Source organism: Copadichromis virginalis, linkage group LG12, assembly GCF_057382275.1.
Source record: "Copadichromis virginalis isolate Kocher_CV1m ecotype Utaka linkage group LG12, C_Virginalis_male_GT1.1, whole genome shotgun sequence".
Taxonomy (NCBI): domain Eukaryota; kingdom Metazoa; phylum Chordata; class Actinopteri; order Cichliformes; family Cichlidae; genus Copadichromis; species Copadichromis virginalis.
Genome location: NC_140629.1, coordinates 28,494,548 through 28,518,387, shown reverse-complemented (window position 1 = coordinate 28,518,387; position 23,840 = coordinate 28,494,548). Strand labels below are relative to the sequence as shown.

General features: G+C 39.5%; 1 protein-coding gene across 4 annotated transcripts in view; it reads left to right on the top strand.

Annotated features, from left to right (window-relative positions):
* The window catches only part of dmxl1 (Dmx like 1), a 70,038-nt gene that overhangs the window by 30,594 nt on the left and 15,604 nt on the right, over positions 1 to 23,840 (top strand). For 3 of the 4 annotated variants that reach the window (XM_085475825.1, XM_085475824.1, XM_085475823.1), the window contains exons 21-41: positions 1,333 to 1,466; positions 2,892 to 3,078; positions 3,170 to 3,280; positions 3,531 to 3,700; positions 4,398 to 4,495; positions 4,646 to 4,811; positions 5,899 to 6,027; positions 6,153 to 6,291; positions 9,837 to 10,588; positions 10,895 to 10,993; positions 11,320 to 11,487; positions 12,960 to 13,151; positions 14,883 to 14,959; positions 18,333 to 18,454; positions 20,127 to 20,384; positions 20,735 to 20,940; positions 21,192 to 21,337; positions 21,543 to 21,628; positions 21,744 to 21,945; positions 23,064 to 23,181; positions 23,543 to 23,605. In XM_085475825.1, the coding sequence (XP_085331951.1) occupies positions 1,333 to 1,466; positions 2,892 to 3,078; positions 3,170 to 3,280; positions 3,531 to 3,700; positions 4,398 to 4,495; positions 4,646 to 4,811; positions 5,899 to 6,027; positions 6,153 to 6,291; positions 9,837 to 10,588; positions 10,895 to 10,993; positions 11,320 to 11,487; positions 12,960 to 13,151; positions 14,883 to 14,959; positions 18,333 to 18,454; positions 20,127 to 20,384; positions 20,735 to 20,940; positions 21,192 to 21,337; positions 21,543 to 21,628; positions 21,744 to 21,945; positions 23,064 to 23,181; positions 23,543 to 23,605 (3,623 nt within the window). The remainder of the gene's footprint in view (positions 1 to 1,332; positions 1,467 to 2,891; positions 3,079 to 3,169; positions 3,281 to 3,530; positions 3,701 to 4,397; positions 4,496 to 4,645; positions 4,812 to 5,898; positions 6,028 to 6,152; positions 6,292 to 9,836; positions 10,589 to 10,894; positions 10,994 to 11,319; positions 11,488 to 12,959; positions 13,152 to 14,882; positions 14,960 to 18,332; positions 18,455 to 20,126; positions 20,385 to 20,734; positions 20,941 to 21,191; positions 21,338 to 21,542; positions 21,629 to 21,743; positions 21,946 to 23,063; positions 23,182 to 23,542; positions 23,606 to 23,840) is intronic. The other variant, XM_085475826.1, reaches the window with a different exon arrangement.

Below are 23,840 nucleotides of genomic sequence, written 5' to 3'. Positions count from 1 at the left end.
TTGAAACGAGGAACCAAAGCTATGTAAAGCAGCAGTCCCCAACCCTTTTTTGCGCCACAGACTGGTATATGCCCGACAATATTTTCACGGACCGGCCTTTAAGGTGTCGCGGATAAATACAACAAAATAAAACTAGTACCGGTACGGGAAAAAAAGAAGTTTTATCCACAACACACGTGAAAAGACCCAGGAAAACCGAGATAACGATAAAAAAATAACGCTAAAAACCCTGAAAACCATACATTTCACACCCGAGCCTCAACTCTCGCGGCCCGGTACCAAACGACTCACGGAACGGTACCGTGAGGTAGACTTACTGAGTCCCCGATGCTCCGTGAGTGGTTTGTCGGAAGCTGGATGACGTGTTAGCCAAAGTCCTAGCAGCATCCCCGACTAACATATGCTTCGCATCAATGTCATATTTTAAGCTGCAAGTGCTTCGGTGAAAAGAAAATTCCTTCTTGCACAATGTGATTGGTTCAGCTGGCCGTTACTCCCAGATCAACTGCCCATTTGCGCATGTGTGAAGGTAACTACTTGGACAAACTGCCCGAAATGCGTGGACAGAAATATTTCAGGGATTTTGAGTCATTCTGCACTCCAGATGCATTAATAGCGTTAAATTTTTTTTATCGCATTAATCATGATGACAGCTTTAATAACGTGTTAAGTTTGACAGCACTAATTAATATTAATATTAGGTCCCCAGGGGTATCGAGAGAGAAACGTCAGTAAATCTGAGTGAAACACAGACTTTTCATGCCACATGAATATGCAGCATAAAACGTAGATGTTGGGGGGTATTTTTAAAGGTCATACATAAAGTCCCTTGTTAACACCAATCCCATGTGAATAGGGCTTATTCCTCTGGAGGCAATAACAGCCCTGAACATAAAGCTAGACCAGTGGTGACAGTTTGATAGTGCTGAATTGAAAATGAATGTTTATGACTTTTTGAGAGTATGCCTGCATATTTGTCAGAAATCAAAAATGTTCTGCAGATATGCATTAAAGCAGGTACACAAACAAGAACAAAGAAATGGTATTTATATTGTAAAACCAGTTACTATTATTAACCACCTCGCCTTAAGGTGAAGAAACTGAGAATAACAACTACACTTCTTTCAGATTTTCCCTCATTATCTGTCTGGGGATACATGGTGAAAAGAATGAAAGCAAATGCATGTATACATTTTTGGGTTGTTGTTTTTTTTTTTTAAAGCTCTCTGATATTTTAATCTGCCATCTTCCCAGCAGGAGGATACTTTTCTTCAGGCCTCTTGTGAAATACTTGTCTCATGTTATTTAACTCTGTCCTACACTTCCTTACAGATAAAGTGGGCAGTGTGAGTGGAGATAGTGGGCATGGTTCCAGCCACACCGATGCTTATGATGAGCTCTTTCACACACCCAACGTGATGGATCTGGACCCCCTGGACAGTGATCAAGAGAAAACAGGAAATAAGGTGAGCTCTTTCGGTATTCCATTGTATAGATTACAGAAAGCATTAATCCAAACTGGGACTCTCTCCCTACCATTCAGTGCATGCAAATGACATGACTGTTAATTTTCTAAGAAAACTGATTTTAAGATAAGATAAGATAGAACTTTATTAATCCCTCGGGTGGGTTCCTCTGGGAAATTCGACTTCCAAAAAAAGCACAGCAACGACCGAAGTTACAGTTACAGAACTGTTATATATATATATATATATACACACACACACACACACACACACACATATATAAATACAGAGACAAATATAAATAAAATATACAAAGGGGATAAATAGAATAAATAGGAATAAAAAATAAAAATACAAGTGAATTGCACATTTCAAGTATTGAGTCTATTGCACTGTTGACTATTTACAAAAAGTATTGCACAAGGTATTGTACAGTGAGGTGCAGAGGCACTACAGCTTAGTTGTTCCCCCCTCCTTTGTCCTCCTGTTTCCCCTCCCTCTCCCCTCCAGAGAGGAGTTAAACAGTCTGATGGCGTGTGGGACAAAGGAGTTTTTAAGTCTGTTAGTTCTTGTCTTTGGGAGAAGCAACCTGTCACTGAACAGACTCTTCTGATTGTTTATGGCCGTGTGCAGAGGATGCCCAGCATTGTTCATAATGTCCATCAGTTTCTTTAATGTCCTTTTCTCTGCCACTGTGACAGTGGCAGAGACCGTGCTGTTGTGAAAACTTTGTGACACTGGGTTCATTTAGACATGCAGACTCAGATGTTTTATGCAGAAGGATTTACTGCTGCAAGATCAATAATCGACATATTATCACCCAGTCCTGAAAGCACTTGTTTTTTGGCAAGCGGTATTCATATTAATTCTAGAAATTTGCTTTAGTACGATATAAAAATAACACATTTTTAACCTGTTTATGCTGGCCCATTTATATGCATCTTTGGTGCACACATCCTTGGACCAGGGACACTGCAGTGAGAATAAGACTCTTTCTGAAAGGTCCATCAGCTCATTCCTGCCTGCTGTGTCACATCTGGCTAAAACTCCTTTTTACGGCAGGAAATGTCCCAGTGCTCCTAACAGGCCGTCTGTTCTTGGTAGCCAAGACATGCATCTCAAGGTTTATTTTAAATTTACTCCTGCCTGAAAAAGCAGGCCAGTCGAAACTTCATGATGGGCCTTATTAATGCATTAAAAATCTACATTATTAACTAATCTCTAGATTTTTGAAAAAAAGGTTACTGCATTTGAAAAAGCTTATATAGTCAGTTTACACATAGAATATCATGCTTATGTTGTGAAATTGAATCCAGTGATGCTGTATTCTGCTTTGTAACATTATTGACCGATTCTGTATTGTCTTTTGTAAATTGGAAATATCAAACAGTGAATTTAACAGGTTGGCACCTTTTCTGTCTCCAGGTTATAGACCTGTCCCAGTACAGTCCTACATACTTCGGTCCAGAACACGCCCAGGTTCTGTCCAGCCATCTCCTCCACTCCAGTTTGCCAGGATTAACTCGTATGGAGCAGATGTCTCTCATGGCACTGGCTGACACCATTGCTTCTACAAGCATAGACCTCAATGACAGCCAGGGCAAGAGCAAAGGTACTGCAAGGAAATGATAACATAAATACAGATTTTTCAGATGGGTAAAAATTTAGTAAATAAGCTCTGTTATCATTCTTTTTACCTCCAGGGGGAGAGACATTGGATGAGTGCGGTCTGAAGTTCTTGCTAGCTGTCAGACTTCACACTTTCCTCTCTACTTCGCTGCCTCCAGCCCACAGAGCACAACTACTGCGGCAAGGTACAGTGGTGTTGTTTCAAACTCTTTTATGTCAAATGTCCTTCAAAAATGATGCGAGGTCTTGATTTTGAGTCTTTTGTGAACTTCTGCTTTGCTGCTTGTAGTTTTATAGCCCTGTTATCACTGTAATTCCTGAATGGGCAGAAACAAAAGTTATTGACATTTTTGTTTTTTACTGCGTTCTGTCACAGTAATGTCATCGCCCCTTGTAAAAATAGAGATTTATAATTTCCTTTTCCTCTCTTTGCAGGCTTGTCAACATGTCACTATGCCTGGGGTTTCCACTCTGAAGCTGAGGAAGAACTCCTGAACATGCTACCTGCAATGCAAAAGGGAGAGCCAACCTGGCCTGAGCTGCGCTCAATGGGTGTTGGCTGGTGGCTTCGCAGCACTAACAAGTTACGCAGATGCATTGAAAAGGTGAGGCGAACAAGTTAGCTGTCGGATCCCAAATGCTAATCCCTGAGCCAGTGCCACTTTTGTAAATTGACTTATTTGAAGTAGAAATTTTCAGACTATAGTTGGTTATAAATCTGCGTATTAAAGAGTTTGCTTTTTTTTAAATATCTTACTAAAGATTTAATGATCAAATAGTTCATGATCTGGTAATTTATGGGATCTACATGGTAATACATATTAGAAACTAGTTTGAAGATCATAAACACAAAATGGGAAACTATTTTTTGGTAATATCTTAATGGCTATTCCCATGAAAAAAAGAACAACGTACAGTGAACGATGTAACATCGGTTTTCGATTGTATTTTGCGGAGTGAACATTAACCAATAAATTGATTCAATTAATTTTTTTTATCTAGATTGCCTTTTCTTTTTTTTTTCTTCAAAAAAAAGCATCCGTATAATTTAAGCGTGCACACTTAACAGCTCTGAAGGATGTCAAATAGTATGTTAGGCCTGTTTGCTTCCTCATGGGTGTTCAGTTTATAAGTGAAATACTCGCAGGTATATGGGAGTACAGTTGTGCTGAGGCTGCTCTAAACTGCAGCATACTGAGTTACTCCCTAAAATGACCCATAAATTTGCAACTTGTTCTGTGGATAATGCTGTGTGGTGTGCGGTGGGAGAGACTGAATGTACTTTTCCTTCTATTTTGTCAGGTTGCCAAGGCTTCTTTTCAGAGAAATAATGATCCTCTGGATGCAGCTATATTTTACCTTGCACTGAAAAAGAAGGCAGTGGTTTGGGGACTGTACAGGTAAATGAAACTGGCGTGATTTTTGCATATGAAATACACATACAGTTATCACATTTGTTACTAGATTTAACCAAGGCTAGCTATGTTAGAACGCTGAAGACCAGTGAATTTAATATTTCTGCTTTCAATCCCTAATCTCATTCTCCCCAGGTCTCAGAAGAATGCTAAAATGACAGAGTTTTTCCACAACAACTTCAGCGAAGACCGGTGGAGAAAAGCAGCACTGAAAAATGCCTTTTCTCTGCTGGGAAAGCAGCGGTTCCAGCATTCTGCAGCCTTCTTCCTTCTAGCCGGCTCCCTTAAGGATGCTGTGGAGGCAAGTGGAAAACAGACATAAAACAGTGTTTCCAAGAACCATCTTTTTTCCCTTCAACACCTCCGACGCATCTCAGCTCGCTAAACCTCAGTTAGAAACCTTACTGCAGTATGAGTTAAGTCAAGTGCTCCTCCTTTTCATTTGCAAACTGCCTGTAACTTAGTAAGCGTTGGGTTTTTTGTGTTTTTTTTTTTTTTTTTTTTTCCCTCAACAGTTCATAGTCAAGGGCAATGTTTAATGATCTATTCAAAAGCAGAGAAACCACATTGCTCAAAAACAGAGCACACCAGCAGTATTTCTGTGGTGTTCTTTGTATTATTAAAACACCTCAATACATTTCCACTGTGGTGTCTTTGTCAAAAGCTTTTAGCACAATTCTCTGAAGCATTTTTGATGTTGGCAATTGACTCTTGGGTGTTGCTGTCGCTACTTCTTTTTGGGTGAATTATCAGTTGCATGTTATCTCATTCATAAACCAGCATCTCTGACCCCCTTTTTAGACTCTACTTAATGCCTCTTACATTATATTTGGAGAGTGCTGGTTAGTTAATGTGAAAACATGTGTTTGTTGTGAATAGTGGTTTGAAAGCTTGGCGTCAATCAGTGCGAGCCACAGAAATGTCCAGAAAGCTGCTCCTGGTCATGTCGATTGTTTAACCTTTAATTTGTCAAGGTTATTTCTGTTTAGTGAGTCCCTGAAGCAGTGGGTCACATTATTTCATCTGCATGAGTAACTGAAAGCCCTTTAAGCATTTTATGGAAATAAGCACCACTCAGGCAAAGGGCTATCATTGACTTTGCTCAAGTCTGTCTGACTGGGAGGTAGTCTCATTGATATGCACCTCACACCTTCCCAGTTGGGAGCAACCACAACAACTTGAACTAGTCACTCAGTTTTTGCTGTGAGCACAGGCTTTTGTTGTTTGCATTTTTGGCCCTTTCCTTTCCATTTTGACAGGTAAACAACAGTTTCAGATGATCAACACATACCAAGTCATATGTATTATTTATCTGCTCTACCTCACTCAGTCTTGCCAGTAACAGAATCCACTGCTAAAAAATACCTGGCTTCTTTGTCGTCCTCTAGGTGTGTATAGAGAAAATGCAGGACCTCCAGCTAGCGTTGGTGATCTCAAGGTTGTATGAGTTTGAGTTTGAGACGGCATCCACCTACAAAAAGATCCTCCAGAGACATGTTTTAGGACAAGACAAACAGGTGTGCAGACACCAAAAGTTGTTTTTTCAGTTTTAAGTGTATAATTTGAGCAAAATACCAAATGTTTGAATCCATAACATGAAAAAATGCAAGATGAGCCGTTGTAATTAGTTCATGAATTTCAGATTCCGGCACACCAAGACCCATTTCTGCGGAGCATGGCTTACTGGGTCCTGGAGGACTACAGCAAAGCCTTGGATACTCTACTTGAACAAAAAGCTAACATTGCCAGATCTGGGTCTGCTGAGAACCGATATGACACTGGTAGGTCTGCTGTGCTCTTTATGTTCTTTAACTAGAAAAATTCCATAAAAAAATATATTTGTAACAATAGATCTGTTACACTTGGTTTCACTGTCTGATTCACATTACTACAATCTTTTTCTTTTTTTAAGCTAATTAAGAAATCAAGAAAATAGGGCATAGTGAAAATTTAGGTTCATACACATACCATCATTTCTGACCACATTTGTTTTAATAGCTGTCTACAGTGAACTTTAGCTTTTCTAAATGGAGTTTCTCAGATAAATTTAAGTATAATATAGGAATCCAATCCAGTTTTCTGATTTTTATCTTACCACTCCTTTAAAATATAGAACAGTTGTTTCAAGGGCCATTTTATTTATGAATGGAAAAATGTAATTCAGCCAGAATCTGCCTGTCAAAAGATTCCTTTGTAAATTTCTGTTTGATATAGCCTTTGTTGTCAGAATATCAAAGGGCTGTCCAATATAGGTTGTCAGATAATAACACGAGGTAGACTGAAAGTGCTGCAGATTGTAATACACACTAAGGTTAAGTCCTCATTCACAACCTTGCAACTATTTTTGGTTCGTTAAGTGAGCTGAAATTGCACAAGGAACCTTCTGACCACAGAGCTCAATTTATTAAAAGAAATTATAACCAGCATGAATTATGAATGGATGAAGAAATGAACTTAAAGTGAACCTCACTTTGACTTAAGGGCCCAACCAGTCCCACATTAAAATGCTGTGACATGTGGTTGGTAAATGATGCTTCTCAGAGCATGCTTAGTATGGTTCTAGCAAAGGTAACACAGCTTATAAAAACTGCAAAACGGTTCTTTAACTCTGTAGACATTTCTGCTGCCAGGTACTCTGACATTTTTATACCTCAATGAAAATGAGTGAACATGATGCTTCACCTCTAATTTAACTGTCAGTTTTTGAGCTTCCATCTACATCAAATCAAAATTTATTTATATAGCACATATTAAAACAACAATGTTGACCATAGTGCTTCACAGTCAGTAAAAGCACGAGACAATTAAAACAAACAATAAAACAGGACAACAAACAATAGGTAACAACACAACAAGCTAGAACAGCCAACTAGTTAGAATCAAAAGCCAAAGTAAAAAGTTTTAAGACGTGATTTAAAAGACTGGATAGACTCGGCAGTACGAATATGAACAGGGAGGTTATTCCAGAGTTTAGGTGCCACGGTTGCAAAGGCCTGGTCACCTCTCGACTTCAGTCGAGACCTAGGTTGTGCTAGGAGCATGTGATTGGACGATCTTAAGTGCTCTGCTGGGATTGTATAAGTCGAGTAGTTCAGAAAGATAGCTGGGCGCTAAATTATTCAGAATTTTAAAAGTGAACAAAAGAATTTTAAAATCTATGCGATATTTAAAAGGGAGCCAATGTAATTTGGCTAAAATTGGAGTTATGCGTTCATAGATTCTCGTACCTGTTAAAAGACACACAGCTGCATTTTGAATTAACTGAAGCTGGTAAAGAGAAGAGTGTTGGAGGCCCAAGTAAAGGGAGTTACAGTAGTCCAATCTGGATATGATAAATGCGTGGGCAAGCTTTTCAAGGTCCTTTAAAGGAAGGAACGGCTTTGCTTTAGATATCTGACGCAATTGGGAAAAGCTGTTTTTTACCACAGTGGAGACCTGTTTCTCAAGTTTAAAAGAGCCATCCAGAAACACTCCAAGGTTTCTTACAGTGAGCGAGAGATGGCTAGCGAGAGGGCCTAGGGAATCAGCTAACTGGTCTAGCAGAGTGCGACTACCAAAGACTATGATTTCGGTCTTATTCTCGTTCAATGTAAGAAAATTATGCGATACCCATATTTTAACTTCATGCAAACAGTTGAACAGAGGTTGCAAAGAAGCAGACACATCGGATTTCAAAGGTGAATAAATCTGGATATCATCAGCATAACAGTGAAAAGGAGATGTTGTATTTTCTAAAAATTAATCCCAACGGCAACATGCACAAAGAGAAAAGAGCAGGACCGAGCACGGACCCTTGAGGCACACCACAATAAATAGGGGCAGAAGCCGAGGAGTGTTGCCCCATAGCAACAGAGAACGACCTCTCTGAGAGGTAGGATTTAAACCAAGATAAAACCGTACCTTTGAGACCAACAACATGTTCCAATCTTGATAGAAGAATGTTGTGGTTAACAGTGTCAAAAGCAGCAGTCAAGTCTAGTAAAACTAAAACCACGGAATAGCCAGAGTCAACGGTTAAAAGAAGATCATTAAAAACTCTAAGTAAGGCTGTCTCTGTGCTGTGGCGAGGTTTAAAACCAGACTGAAACTTTTCATTAATACCATTTGCATCTAAAAAGGTCTGAAGTTGTTTTAGAACTACCTTTTCCAATATTTTGGAAATAAAACGGAGTTTGGAGATCGGCCTGTAGTTAGTGAGACCATTAGGGTCAAGATTTTTCTTTTTCATAATAGGTTGCACAACAGCATGCTTAAAGACAGACGGTACACAACCTGATGACAATGATGCATTCAGCAGAGATAAGATACAAGGACCAATAACATGTAAAGCTTCCTTAAAGAAACGAGAAGGAAGAATATCATGCGGGGAACCAGAGATTTTGAGATGATCAATTATATCTTTTAAAGCAGAATAAGACACTGGCTCAAACTGTTGAAAGACAGTCAAGCATTCAGAGGCTGGAACTGGGTCTAAAACTGATGATGAATGAGATGGATGAGAAGCCCTTAGAGCTGAGATTTTTTCAGAGAAATACTTTAAGAATGTATCACAAAGAGCAGGGGAGGCATCCCTATAAGTGGTAGTGCGAGGGTTTATCACAGAGTTAAAAGTATTAAAAAAGGCTCGGGGGTTGTGGCTATTAGTCATAATAATGCTAGACAAAAAGGCAGGTTTGGCAGCTTCAACAGACTTTTGATACTTAGATAAACAATTATGGAGGATGTCCAGAGAGACATGGAGTTTGTCTTTCCTCCATTTTCTTTCAGCACGACGACATTCACGCCTAAGGGCGCGAGTAGTATCATTTAGCCAGGGTTGTGAGGATTTGGCACGTTTAATCCTCAGAGGTGCCACAGAGTTAAGAATGTCAGCGCATGTAGTATAAAAGAGGTTAGCAAGCTCATCCGCTGATAAAACCCCATTACAGTTAGCATCAGAGAGGGGAGAGTCAAGGAAAGCATCCGTGACGTGAGCGATTGACTGGGAGTTAATAGTGCGCGTTTGCCACACAGGACCATCACTGTTCAAATTCACATCGCTACAGTATTAAATAAAACTGGGAAGTGATCAGAAATCCTTGCCGTGAACACTGGTGCCATCTTGTATTTGCATTCGAGTGACAAGATAAGGTAGTTTTGTCAGTCATTAGTTCTCTCATAAGTGCATACCTGAAGTTGTCTGAAGCTTTGACAGTGATTCAGTTAGGTCAGGTATAGTTGTATTTTGTTTTCCTCTAATATCACAGCTTGTCTTTGCAGGTATTGTTGCTAGGACTCGCCAAAGAAATAGATGAAACCGTTTTGTCTAACTTTCTGTCTGTGGCAGGTACCTCTTCTGTGTCGGCTTGTAACCCTGAGGTTTTCAACTTTTACACTTACCTGCGTACTCACCCACTCCTCCTTCGCCGGCATTTTGGCTCATCAAACAAGGCAAAAGTTGGTCTGACTGCTGAGGTTCGCAGCGCTGACTCCATCAGCCTGGATGAGAGAAGACTGTTTTTCACAGCTGCATATGCACATTTGCATGCAGGGTGCCCTATGCTTGCACTCGAAGTCCTCTCCAAGATGCCCAAAGTCCGCAAGCATTCTAGACCCCAGGATGATACAGGCAACACTGCTGAGCTCAGTGTTGGGAGTAGGAACGGACAAGCATCGGACCCGGATTGGTGTCAGTCAGCTCTGAATGGCTATGAGTCAGATGGCAACAGCTTATCAAACAGCCGGTCGGATTCAGTGTTAAGTTTCGATTGGAGCCAGCCGTCAGTGGTAGTTCCAGATGAGCCCCTAGAGCTGAAATGGGATAGCGACAAAGATGATGAAGAAAATGATGAGGGTGAAGAAGAAACTAAAAATGGCAAGAGTGGCAGTGGTAGTGTGTTCCACGAACCAGTATCTCTGGTTGAGGAGAGCGAGGACAGCAATGATTACATTGAACCGTCTGATGATATCCTGGTGACTCAACTGAAATTTGCAGCGTGCTTGAAGATTATGACCAATGAGCTCCGGACACTGTCAACAGGGTACGAACTGGATGGAGGAAAGCTACGTTACCAGCTCTGCCTGTGGTTAGAAAGAGAGGTACTGACATACACATATCTAAACAGCTTTGCAAACTTTGAGGTCAAATTTCATTTTTCTTTTTTTTTTTTAATGTATTTATTCATTCATTTGTGTTATATAACAAGTCTTTCTGCAGACTTGAAGCCACGCAATAAAACTTTTGTATTTTACATAATGCCCACACATCTCCTTCTTGCCTTTATGATTATTGAGCATCTTGTCTGTGTGCATATAAATGTTACATTTCATGGATGAGGAGCGCCTTGTTGATTAATTGATTTTTAAGATCGGATTCTGTTTTGTTTTTGTTTCTTTTCCCCTCAGGTGGGGGCTCTCCAGCATTGCTGCAGCTATAAGCGTTGCCTGCCAGAACTGTCAGTCCAGGGTGATGTCCCTGTTTCTGGGTTAGTGGAGGAGGAGCAGGTGGGTGTTGATAGCTGGCTGCTTGCTATATTAAAATTAAAACAGCAACGATATCTAATGACGTACTTTGAAGAAATATTATCTCTGTTTGTCAGACATGCATACCCAATTATATATACTTACCCTTGCACAATGCACCTACTGTGTGTTTACAAATTACTTTAGAAAACCCACTACTTTTTTTTTCTCTATTGTTGATAGACCACGTTAATATATACCATTTCAAAGCATGCTGCTTTTTGTTTGTGCCCTACCCAGGTGGGTGGATTTACAGAAAGGCTGAATGACTGTCTATAAAACTAATGAAGTCTGAATGTTTTTGCCAGCCTGGGAGCCCCCGTGGTGACAGCCACAGGAGCAGGAGACACTGGCTGCAGAGTAACCAGCCCTTACTGAGGATGTTTCTGAGTTACTGCAGCTTGCACGGCTCACACGGAGGAGGTCTGGCCTCTGTACGCATGGAGCTCATACTGCTGCTTCAAGAATCTCACCAGGTAATTAAAATGGCAACTTTTCTTTCAGTTGGAGCTGTTTTGTCAGTGAATGAATGAACAATAGTAATATTGTTTTTTTTGGGGGGGGGGATTTGATATGAAATGTTTAGTTGATTACAACATAATTATAATTCAGGTGATTCAGAGGAAGATTTTCTCATGCTTTTCTCTTTGATTTTGCGTTTATCAGCGTGTTTAGAATTAAACATGAAACTGTTTTTTGCTCATTGATTACTAGTGTTGGTCTTCATGGATTTAAAAGTGACAAAAGTGATAGCTTTAAAGTTTTCTAACACTGCCATGTTTCTTAGTTTGTAGTTTTGGTTTGGTTTTTCAAAGGGGCTTCTTGCAGTAATTTATAGTCTTATTAATTGAGTCTTAAGCAACAAGTCAAGAATAATTAATTATGACTGTGCTCTCTTTATGGCCACTCTGTTGTCTTACAATACTTGAATACTGCGTCATATTTAAAGCAGGTCTTTTTCACTACAGACAGTGAAGTATTCTGGGCAGTATAATCCGCCCAGAGTTTCCACTTAATTTAACTGAAGCATATTCTCTTTGAAGGGAATGATACTGGGCAGATGAGTCAAAGAGTACGCATGATAGACGGAACATGAAGCCATCTGAATAACTTGTGTTAGCACACACCACCACGCGCATGCACACACCTCGTTGTTGTGCCCAGGCAACTGTCTGCACACTGCCAGCAATAGGCCGACAGGCTGTACTGATTCCTGGAGCTCCTAAGGGAGGGTCGTGCCTCAGGCTGGCGATTAGAGAGTAAAATTTTAGGAGGTAAACAATTCAATGAGCCAACATGGGAACAGTGCTATTAAATGTTAGCACAAGTGATGATTTGAGATAAAATTGGATTATTTTGTACAAGCTCTGCTCCCATGGTTGTCAAATTTAAACTTTGGTGTCAAGGAAATTTTTGCATTTTTGCTTTTGCCTTGACTTCAGTCAGGGTGCAGAGCTTCTGTTAAGATGGTGACAGCTGAATGTGATTCATCAAGAGTGACGAACATAAGTCTGTGGTATTCTTACACACAGAGTCATATTCAGGAATTTGGTAGATACATAAAGAACCAGACATCCCTCCAGTGCCAAAGCTTTCTTTTTTTGCTCATTAACTGTCATTCACACAAAATGTATGTAGAAATCATGTATGACATTTACACGAATTGGCTCATCTTGTCATTATAGCTACAGAAAAGGCTGTGCTGTCAAAGGTTCAAAGCAGCTCCCCTCTGTTCCTTGTTCTTTTAGTGAGGTGTCTTTCTTTCTTCATCCTAAAGAAAGAAATAAGAAAGTAGAATCCATCTACATTTTCTTAGTTTGCTAAGTTTACTGTTGTGTAACCTTAGTTTGTGTCCTTGTGTATAGGTGTGGGGGTTTGTATTTACTATGATAGACATCTACAGATGTACCATAATGATTTGACACTCATCTATGACATTTGTACCCAGGATGACTTCATCCAATCTGTGGTGACGGTGACTTCACAGCCCACCTCCATCCCTCTTTTGATGGCTTGTACAACCAATGTAAAGACAGTGGTGGCCAATCCACTTGTCTATTTGACCAACCTGACTCACGACATCCTGCAAACCATCAGTGCACTCGATTCTCCTCCACATCCAGATGTTGTTACCAACGAGGTGAGACAATTAATTTCCTCCTTATCCAGATAATTAAGAGTTGATTTTGTTGTGTTATGTCTGTAGGTTTATATACTGCATACTGTTGTGGACATATGCTTTTTATTTGGATTATGTGTGTGCCAAACCGTTGAAAGATGGAGAGATGTTGCATTCAAATAATATTAAAAACTGTAGTGAGCAGTTTGTGTTTTTGCACCAACATATGTGCACAGTAGAGGTTTGCAACAGTTTTAACTGTGTAGTTTTCTTGGCATCCATGAAGTTTATTAGTAGGGCTGCACCGAATCCTGTGAAAACCTCTATACGACACTCTTCTCGCTCACATTGCTTCTGTTTCTTTGGGGTTTATGGTCATTTGTTGATACATAGCTCTCTTAAGGTCCCTCCACAGCATTTCAGGCAGCCTGGTCAGTCTAGACTAGACTGGGCCAAAGCAACACCTTGATTCTTTTCTTTTTCTGCTGTGTTAGGGGTCACTGTTCTGACATGGTCCAGTATGGATTGAAGCTTAAGCTGTCCGACAGATGCACTCTAGAAAAATATGGTATTTAAAAGAGGTCATGGTAGACTAAATGACTGAGATCCTGTAGCTGCAAAATAAGCTAAGCTCACCTCCTATCCACTGTCATACGTATCACCTGGTATGAGGTGCTTGCTTTTTGTTTTGTTTTTTTTGGGGGGGGGGGGTTTACCAAACATGTTTCCATGCGTTATGCTAGACATCTCCACTTTTGGTCTCATCTGTCTAATGGACATTGTTACAAGTCTTGTGGTTTGTTTAGATGTAATTTTGCAAACCTGAGCCATGCTGCCATGTTCTTTTTAGAGCGAAAAGGCTTTGTGCTGGCAACCCTTCTAAACAAGCCATAGTTGTTCAGTCCTTTTCTAATTGCACTGACATGAACTTTAACATTTAACATGCTAACTGAGGCCTGTAGGGTCTGAGGTGTAGCTCTTGGGATTTCTTTGTTTTACAATTTCTCTGAGCATTGCACAGTCTGATATTGGGGTGAATTTGCTGGTACATCCTCTCCTGGGAAGAATGTGGCATTGTGTTAACACACACCTGAATGCGCCAGACCAGCAAACACTTCTGCTTTTATAGAGGTGCTCACACTTGCTAATGATCAAGTGTTGCACCTGTCTGCTATTTGCCCTCTCGGTTCCTCTAAATGTACATAGTTTTTCAGAGAACCGCAGTCTTGTGAAATCTTGTATATTGATCTTTTATATACAGTATATGAGACTGAGCTGTAAATAAACCTATAAATGTCAGGAGACTTTGCAATACGTAACATAAGAATAACCTGGGGTAGTAAGGCAAATGTTAGGCAGTTTTAATCAGAATTGATGTTAATAGATGGTGTGTGTGTGTGTGTGTGTGTGTGTGTCCATGAGTGCTGATTGCTGCCTTATCATTAAACTTGTTTCTAGAGAGATTTTGGTTCATTTTGCAATATTTTGAGTCAGAATATATTTGCTATGCTGCATATAGGAGGCTGTTTGCACATGAAGCATTTGTGTTTGGGAAATGAAAAGGAATGTGTTTTTGTATTCAACAGATGAATGTGTCAGTCACTTGTCTTTTAGCTGTTATTTGCTCTTGATCAGATTTCTGGGAACTATGCGTTGATTGAAAACCAAACTTTAAGTGTAGCTTAATTATTGAACTCTCATGCTAATTAATGTTTTATTTTGTTGTTGTTTTTTCATTGCTTCTTATTTCAGATCTATGTGATGCACACACTGGCAGCCTCCTTGTCTGCCTGTATATATCAGTGTTTGTGTGATGGACACACATACAGGTAAGTGTTGCAAGAACTTTATTTCCTCATATATTTATTTGCTCTTGAGCATTTGCTAAATACACCCACTTTACTATACTTTTTAGACTTTTAATCCCTAACCTGTCATGTTACAGATACTATCCATCAAGGTATCATGAGTACATGAGTAGCTTTATACTAAACTGAAATCCACCAGGGCAATTTGGAAAAACTCTTACATAACCTGACCCAAAAGGGTTGGAGCTCATTGTGGGTATCCACTGGGCTGCATCTCTGAGCAAAAGTCTTGAATTCTTTATGTATTCAAGCAAAGCTAATTACACATTTCTGTTCATTTTCCATCACATTCACATTGAATATTAAGACAAATTATTAATCTGTCATAACTACTGTTATTATATGTCCCTGGTGGTTCAATTAAAGCCAAAATGCTGCCAATAATAATGCACATTTGTGTCCTCTGGTTCACCCTGTATATGTGTTAGTGTTTTTAGGCTTATTGGAGCAGAATAATAAGAAATAATGGGGACAGGACCTGACTGCTGGTAACCAAGCATACTTTATAATGGGAGCGTAATGCAGTCATACAGCCAAACACTATACATGTAATAGCAATGTAGAAACTGCTGTTCAAGATCATCTAAGCATATTCTTTGTTTCAGATTTGCACTTTTTTTTTTGGGAGGGGTGAAATAAAGATGTGTTGGACGTTTACCACACAGAAGTATGACAGTTACTTGTCTGTTTTGATCATGTTGAGAATGAATTATAAAAGCTGCAGGGCTGCTGTTTGTCATTCTTATTGTAAATACTTAATTAGATTCTTGGTTTTGACAGATGGGAGGAACATTGTTTATTTAAGACTCTTATCTACCATAACTCCCAATCACTCTGACAACAACCCAGAAGGATTTAAGCTTAGAATGGATGAGTGTGTTTTTATTTATAACATTTTTTTTAATGACCCATTTGGCTTATAGCCCTGTTGCTATGTGAGTTCCTTTTTTTCTTTTTTTCTTTTTAAAATAATGTAGCAAATTTTATTAACTAGTGCTTCACCAGACTGGGACCTGAGTCACAGTGCCGTGACTGCAGAGAGACTTGCTCGTGTGTCATGTATCAGAAAAGATGAAGATTCATTTTTAAACTGAGAGCAAACTTTCATTATTCTTTCAGAGCAAGCTGTCCGACCTCACTATTTCAAAGTTAACACGACTCTAAGTGATGTGATTAAATGAGCACATGGTTTGGCATCTTTCTCACTAAATACTTTAAACGTGTATACACACACACACACATCTATCCCATGCTGTTCTGAGTTAAATAGTGTAACTAAATTTGCAAGGCAATTTCTAATTTACAGTTTTTCTCAAATGTTAAAACACAAAAGCCAATCCTGTAACCCAAATGACCAGTAGTCTAAACACATTTACTAAATGTAGCCACCATATTCCAGTACCATAAACACATGTCACATGAAGACACAATTCACAAAACACAACCCTCTGTACTCATAAATCTAAACACATTTTTCCTTGCTAAAACACATGTTGCAAAACAACTCTGCTCATATCCTCAAATGAAAGCCCATGTGATGCAAAATGCTTGCCACAGTCACCAATCTTTGAACACAGGGAACACACCTGGCGTCATTCACTACACACAATGACTCAAAATTGAAGACACTTGTTGCTAATGCTGTACCCACATGTAAAAGCAAGTTCAGAGTGCACAGTATGCTGAAGGTTCCAAACAAACACAATGGATGAAGGCAGAGTCAGGGGAAGAGGAATCTGATGCAGAGGAGGGAGAAGAGCTGGCCCTGGAAGAAGAGGAGCAGGCCAATAAGGAAGAGGAGTTCAAATGAGAGGAGGAAGAGGAGCGACCAACGAGGAAGAGGAGAAGGCCAACATGGGAGAGGAGAAGGTCCAGGAGGGAGAGCAAGACAACCTCGCACCATCATTACGGACGAGATGCGAGCAACAGCTCAGCGACATGATGCCGCACAGTGATTGTGGTGTGTGTGTGGTGTGAATAACGTAAATAAAAAAACTTCACACCCTGTTCATGTTTTCAAGATTACTGTTGTGTGCAATAGATTCTGTTTTTGCATTGAGTTGTGTTACAGTAGTGTACGTACATGCAGGATTTTCTATAGATTTATACTACTCATATGAAACTCACAAATCTAAATGCCTAATCCTCTGCAGAGATCTACGACCATCCGTTACTGTATAGCTTCTAAAATATGCATTGGCAGTTATGAAACAAAGAACCTTCTCACAAATTGAGCATTGTGTTTTCAATTGTTTTGCTGTAGTGTGTAATGCTGTGTATAGTGTTTACAGTTTTGACAGCTTCGAGCTGCTCTCTTGGTGTGGGAGTTTGAGTTTTGCAGTGGGAAGGTGTGGTTGTGTTTATGTAGCTTTAGAGAAGGGTGTTGTGTTTGGACATTGGGGGACCTGGTGGTAACGTTTGTGAAATGTGTTTTAGCATTTGAGAAAAACTGTAACACTATCTTTGTTATGGTAATTATAATATAAAAAATCTCCCGTTGTGCCGCTGCAGAGGTTTGATGAAGCGCTTTTTCCTCTTGAGCATCTGAGCAAGTGTGTGAATTTTTCAAAAGGTATTTTGAGGATGTAGGTTGCGGGGGTTGAGTGTTGCAAGGTTGACAGGGTTTTAATTCTTTTCCTTCCTACCAGTGATTTTGTTATCTTCAGTCTAATTTGGTTAGGAAATCAGCCAAGAGGTGTATCAAAATGAAGCCTAAACATACGTGAGGTTACAATACCTGCACAGTTGCAGCATGTGTGGCTTTATGAATAAAGTTTGTTGTGAAAAGATGTCTTCAGAGTTGTGACTTGCCGCTCCTTCTGAATGACGTTCCCTTTGACTTTTGAATTCTGTTTGAAGTGGAGGCAATTGGGGTTTTTTTGTAGGAGCTCAAAGGGGGACTTATTGGATGTTAGAAACTTAATAGACTCCCTGGTGACTTGAGCATTCCATATTCTCTATAAAGATTTCCTCTCTAACCGTCCAAGGATTTTTGTATGTTCGAAAGCCACTTGATGTGAGAACTCGGGCACTGATGTTTTCTTTATTACGTAGCGTTTCTTCTCTATCACCAAACAGCATATATAGGCAGCTAACCTGAGATGCAGCCCATTAGTATTTCATGTCCTGACAGAACAGAGCTCAAAAGTGGTGTCTCTTAGAAACAACATCCTAGAATTGGGAACAGAGTAAAACATTTTAGCATTATATATTTACACCACCTACCCCTTCCTTTCCTCACTTTTCTGTACAGCTTTTCATGTTTAATATAAATGTTTGGCTTCGCAACCTCATACTTTGCGGGATCGATTTCTTGTTTCTGTTTCTCCCACAGCCACGTGAACCATTTCACTGGGACTGTGTACCAGAGTGTTTTGCTGTCTCAGAAGCAGCCTCTCAAAGCTATAAGCATGGATGAGTCTGTTCAGCCCAACACTTCTCCTGCACAGTGGCCAGGTAAATCAATCAAAACAAACTTTTCACACCGAAGCATATTTTAGTTGTTTTCAGTAAACAAGAACAGTAAACAAGTCTTTACCAGCTCACCCTTCCTGTTTGTGACACGCTGCAATAAATCTTGTTATCGGTATGCTGTTTTATTTCTGCGTCCCACCAACATGTCATATGTTACACACATGGTTATGTTTTAATGCTTTTGTCTGAATAATTCACTTTAGCTACCTTCGCCACAGGTATAAAGTACAGATTAGTTGATCTGATTAGATTTTCAAGTACTTTCCTGCATTAATTTGCTTTTAAATGAGGAAAGACTGAGATTTTTTTAATTAATTAATTTCGATAATGAAACTGCTTTTAAGCTACAAATCTGTGCAAATTAATTAGCTAATGGACTAAGAACACCGACTGTGAGCCTGAAAACTCAAGAACAAAGCATTGCATAAATGTCTTAATATCACGGGTCTTCCATACATAGGGGATTTGATGGGATTGTGGTGTTTCCTACTGCACAAGTTTCTAAATTAGTAAGATAAAAACTTTTTCTAAACTTCTCTATGAACTCTTAATTATGAACACTATTAATAATGTGACCATGCATGGCACACAACATAAATATTGCCTTATATGAATATCATGAGAAGACATAAGACACAAGGCAATATTTAAGTTGTGGGCTATGCTATGATACGCTGTATTTATTTCCTTATGTCACGGGCAGACATAGAGTCAATGTTCCTTTTGTTAAAATGGCTCGATTTACTGAAGTGCACTGAATTGTTATGCACTGTAATATTTAAACCGATCAAAGAGTAAGGATTTTGGGTTAAACTACTAGGATCATTTTTTGACGTCTTTTTCTTAAGCTGTATTGCAGATAAGGTAAATGCACTAACACACACACACACACACACACACACACACACACACACACACACACACACACACACACACACTACATCTGCAGGAGCTGTTCAGCCATCAAAACCCATGCCATGAAGCTCCCAGTTTTTGTTCTGATGTTAATGGAGGAGGAGATTTGGAACCAGCAGAGCGTTGGCAGCTTTCACACATAATACACCTCAGCACTCAGCAGCCTCGCTCTGTAGCTTTACATGGTCTGCACTGGCAGAGTTGCTGTGGTTCCTAAACGCTTCCACTTTGCAGTCGGACAACTTTCTGTTGATTGTGAAATATTTAGGACGGCAAGAAATTTCATGGACTTGTTGAAACAGTGGCATCCTGTTACAGTACCACACTCAAATTCCCTGAGTTCTTTCGAAAGACCCTTTTTCCTTTTCTTTCCTTCTTTTTTTTTTTAACAAATGCATGGCTAGGTGCTTGATTTATTACACCTGTCCCAGTGAGACTAAAAACTAAAGACAAAGATTAAGAGGTGTGGCCTAATACATTTGTCCATGTACTGTATACGATGTCACCAGACTCATTTAAAACTTTAAATGTATTACTTACTTTTTAGTATACTTCTATTTTCCATGAAATGTTTCTTAAAATACAAAAAAGAATGCTGTCTGTGGGGCTCAATGTTTTACTCAGCAATTAGCAAATGTAGTTTTTTAGTCTATATTCAGATTCTGCTGTCTAAATATCTTTTTTTCTTTTTTCTCTTTTTTTTTCCCCCCCGCTGTCCTTTACTCGTTCCTCTCACCAGGTATCGCCTCTCTGATTCGTCTGTTGAGCTCAGCAGGTGAGGAAAGCCAGCCAGGCTTAGCTGTGCTGCTGTGTGAGATCCTGACTGCTGTCTTCCTCAGTCTGTTTGTTCACGGCATGACCACTCACTCCTGCAACGAGCTGTTTCGCATCATGGCACACCCACTCAACAGCAAGCTTTGGGTGACAGTGTTTGGAGGAGGCGCTCGAATCCCTGTCATCGAAAAACTCAGCAGTCCAACAAGGACGCCCCCACCAGGTGATTCATTTGGAGGATGTAGTTTCCTTTGTGACACTGGTGTGTTCTTCTGAAGGTGACCTTGTAACTATAAACCACTTTACTCCTGTTAAATTAATTGGACTGTTAGCGTAGTGATATCCACCAACTTATTTGTGTGGGTGTGGGTTTGCCTTAGTGCTTGCTACTGCTTGGTAGACCTGATATAAAGTTACTGTAAATATTTGGAAAAAAATCTAGGCGCTTTATTTATTTATTTATTATTATTTTTTTTATCTTTTTTTAATGAGCAAAAGGCACAATCAGAAGCATTTTAATGGCAGCTTGAAAGGGCGATTTAACACACTCTTAACTTTCTCTCAACACTCCAGCCTCACCAAGTGGCACAGACAGGAAGTCCAAACGATTCAGGCTTCTCTCATCACGTAGCGGATCCAAGGAAGAGTCTGGGATAGAGAGGGAGGGACCATTGAGTCCAAAGCACCATGTCCCTGTTGTGGAACAGGAAGCTCCCTCTATCTTTAAAGAACAGTTCGTCCCTCCAGAGCTCAGCATTTGGGATTACTTCATCGCAAAGGTAATCCAAATATTAGTAACAGTGGTTAAGAAGTAGTTTTAAAACATAAGCCTGCATATCTGCTCTCATTTCTGTTGGGATTTTGTTGCATCTTCAGCCTGTATAATGATAGAATGACTTTTTAATATAACTTCAATTTAACATCTTCTATAATACATTTAATTTTGTAAGTTGTCTCTTCTTTCCTTATACGGTTTTGTTGTTGATCTAAACAATTTTGTTTGTCTGTCTTCTGTTTTCTTGCATTCAAGCCTTCACTACCACCGTCAGAAAACAGAGTTGATTATGACTCCGAGGCGAGCCAGGGAAGTGAAGATGAAGACGACGACGATGAATATGATGATGTGTTTGATCCCAACTCACCGCAAAGGGAGCATTCAAACCACAATTCGTACAGGTATTGGCACAGCACTGAGTGCATATTTCTCCAGTCAGTGACTCATTTTTGAGCTGCCAAGATTTAACCTGAAGCTCTTTACAGCTGCTTGTCTTTTATTTATTTGTGCTGCCTCTAAATTTTTCTCCACTCTATCTGAATAAACCTAAATGTAATTTTTTAAAGACTCTATTTCGGTTCTAAACTGGTTTCTTCTCCTTTTAAGTTGGTGTTTGATGCGGCTGGCCATGGTTCAGCTGGTGTTGGCCAATCTCAAGTCTTTCTACCTTACGGCAGGATATGATTTGTTAGGTAAACACTAAAATATACGCCAGCCCCTCGGATGTACATCCAGGATGTAAAGAAGCACTGTCCTATTTCTTACTGCTTGTCTCAGCTAGTCTTATTGTCTTCTTTTTAACCACAGACCTGCCTGTGGCCTCTCCTTTGTGTCATGCTGTGCTGAAGACGCTGCAGCGGTGGGAGCAGGTGCTGCAGAAAAGGCTGGAGATCTTCGGGGGCCCCCCTTCCAAGTATATCTCCACCCACCTCCATGATGAAATTGCCACACCTGGCCCCGCCCTCCTCAGGCACAAAACCCTATTTGAAGCATCAAATACCCCTTTCAGGTATTGAATCAGATTTTTTTTTTTTTTTTTTTTTTTTTACTTTTTTTTACTTTTTTTGTCTTGTGGTTTGTTTATTTATTCATTTTTTTTCTCTTGTGTATCCACAGAGGTCCTCAGTCAATGCTTTGCATTTTCCCCATGTTTATTTCCACAAACCTGTTTATGTCAGTACTTCTTCATATATTTGTTATTTATTTTGGCATGTAAGTGAGGTGGCAGTGATTCAGTTTGTGGCCTGGGGTAAAGTTTTCATCTACAGCAAAGTAAACACATCAGCAAAAAAAACAAAAAACAATATTCCCTGCTTGTGCATGCAGCTTAAGAGGAAAGTGCCCAACTGTCTCTACATTGTTTACATTCAAATTCAGGCTATGACTCACAATGAACAGCAAGTACACCTCTGTGTACTGCTGATGTATACTGCTAATTAAAACACTGTCTTTAACAGCGTCCACATGAGTGGAGAAAATTCCGATTGGCAGTTCTAATAAATTCATTTGCAGAGTTCTTAGTGGACTCATGACTTACACAATTTGCATACTGATGGAGAAAATAAAGAAATACATCGGTTAATTTGGCTTGGGGAAAATGCTAAATGAAAATTTGTATTAAAGGTATTATTAATAATATTTAAAAGTGAAAGTAAAACAAAAGAAAGGAAACGGCTAACGTAATAATCCATAAATAAATAAATGTGGATAATTAATGGATCCAAGTCATCCTCCCTGCCACTTAGTGGACATCCAGCTGCAACAGTTTTGCTAACATCTGTTTCAGAACAGCAGACAGACAGAAGGATAAAGACATATTAATTACTGTCTGTTATTTACTTTTTTCCTGTTTAACTGGCTACTGTAAGATAGTAAAATCACAAAAATTGGGATTTTACTAACTCAAATATCTCTTATCTTTAATAAATTGTGGAGTAAATAGAAAAATATTCAGTAAATTCAAAAAATCAGTTTTTCTCACTTTTTTAGACCACCATTTTATCCATGTGCAGACTGACCCCGTTGGATACCACAGTAACATAGTCCATGGATTTACTGTTCTTTGAACAACAACATTCGTGATTTGTGATGTTAAATGCACATTACTGTTGACGATGTTCCTTTCAGGTCCAGCCACCACTCGGCGCTGCCAGTCAAACGTTTATGGCACTTTTTGGTGAAGCAGGAAGAAGTGCAGGAGACCTTTATCAGAAATATCTTCACCAAGAAACCGGGCACACATCAGGTATTTACATCATATCCCCCTGCTGCATGATTGCGTTGCTGGCACATTTTAATCATAGTCACTGAATAACACATTAACTATTTTGATATGATAACAAAATGCATCATTCCCAAGCTAAACTGCATTATTATTGCTTTTACATCCTTGTTATACTGTTTTTGTTTTGCATGCCAGCCTCTTTTTTTTTCTTATTACTGCCTCCAGTTGCATTATTTTCATTCAAATAATTCCACCTTTTTTGATTAACAGCACAATAATTGAGTCTCTGTATGTGTTTGCATGGCTTGCCACTGGTGGTGGTTGCACTTGTGTGTGTGTGTGTCTGTGTGTCCACCCTGTGCTGCTTCCCCTGTCATTAAAGTCGGTTGAGGACCAGACTGACAATATGAAATGTTCAGGGATGGACGAGACAGGAAACAATCAGGTACTGTTTCTGATGAATTTTTGCTCATGATGTTGCAGTGGGATGGGTTGCTAAACAAACCTCAGTATCTGTTGCAATATTTAACCAACTGAAAAAATCAAAAACTGAAGCTTTTGATTTTTTTTTGCTGAATGTGCATCAAGAACTACATTCAGCAAAAGCTTAAATGTAGTTCTTGATGCCTAAGATTGGTACATACGTCGACAGTGATGGATACTGAAAGACTGCGGGTGAT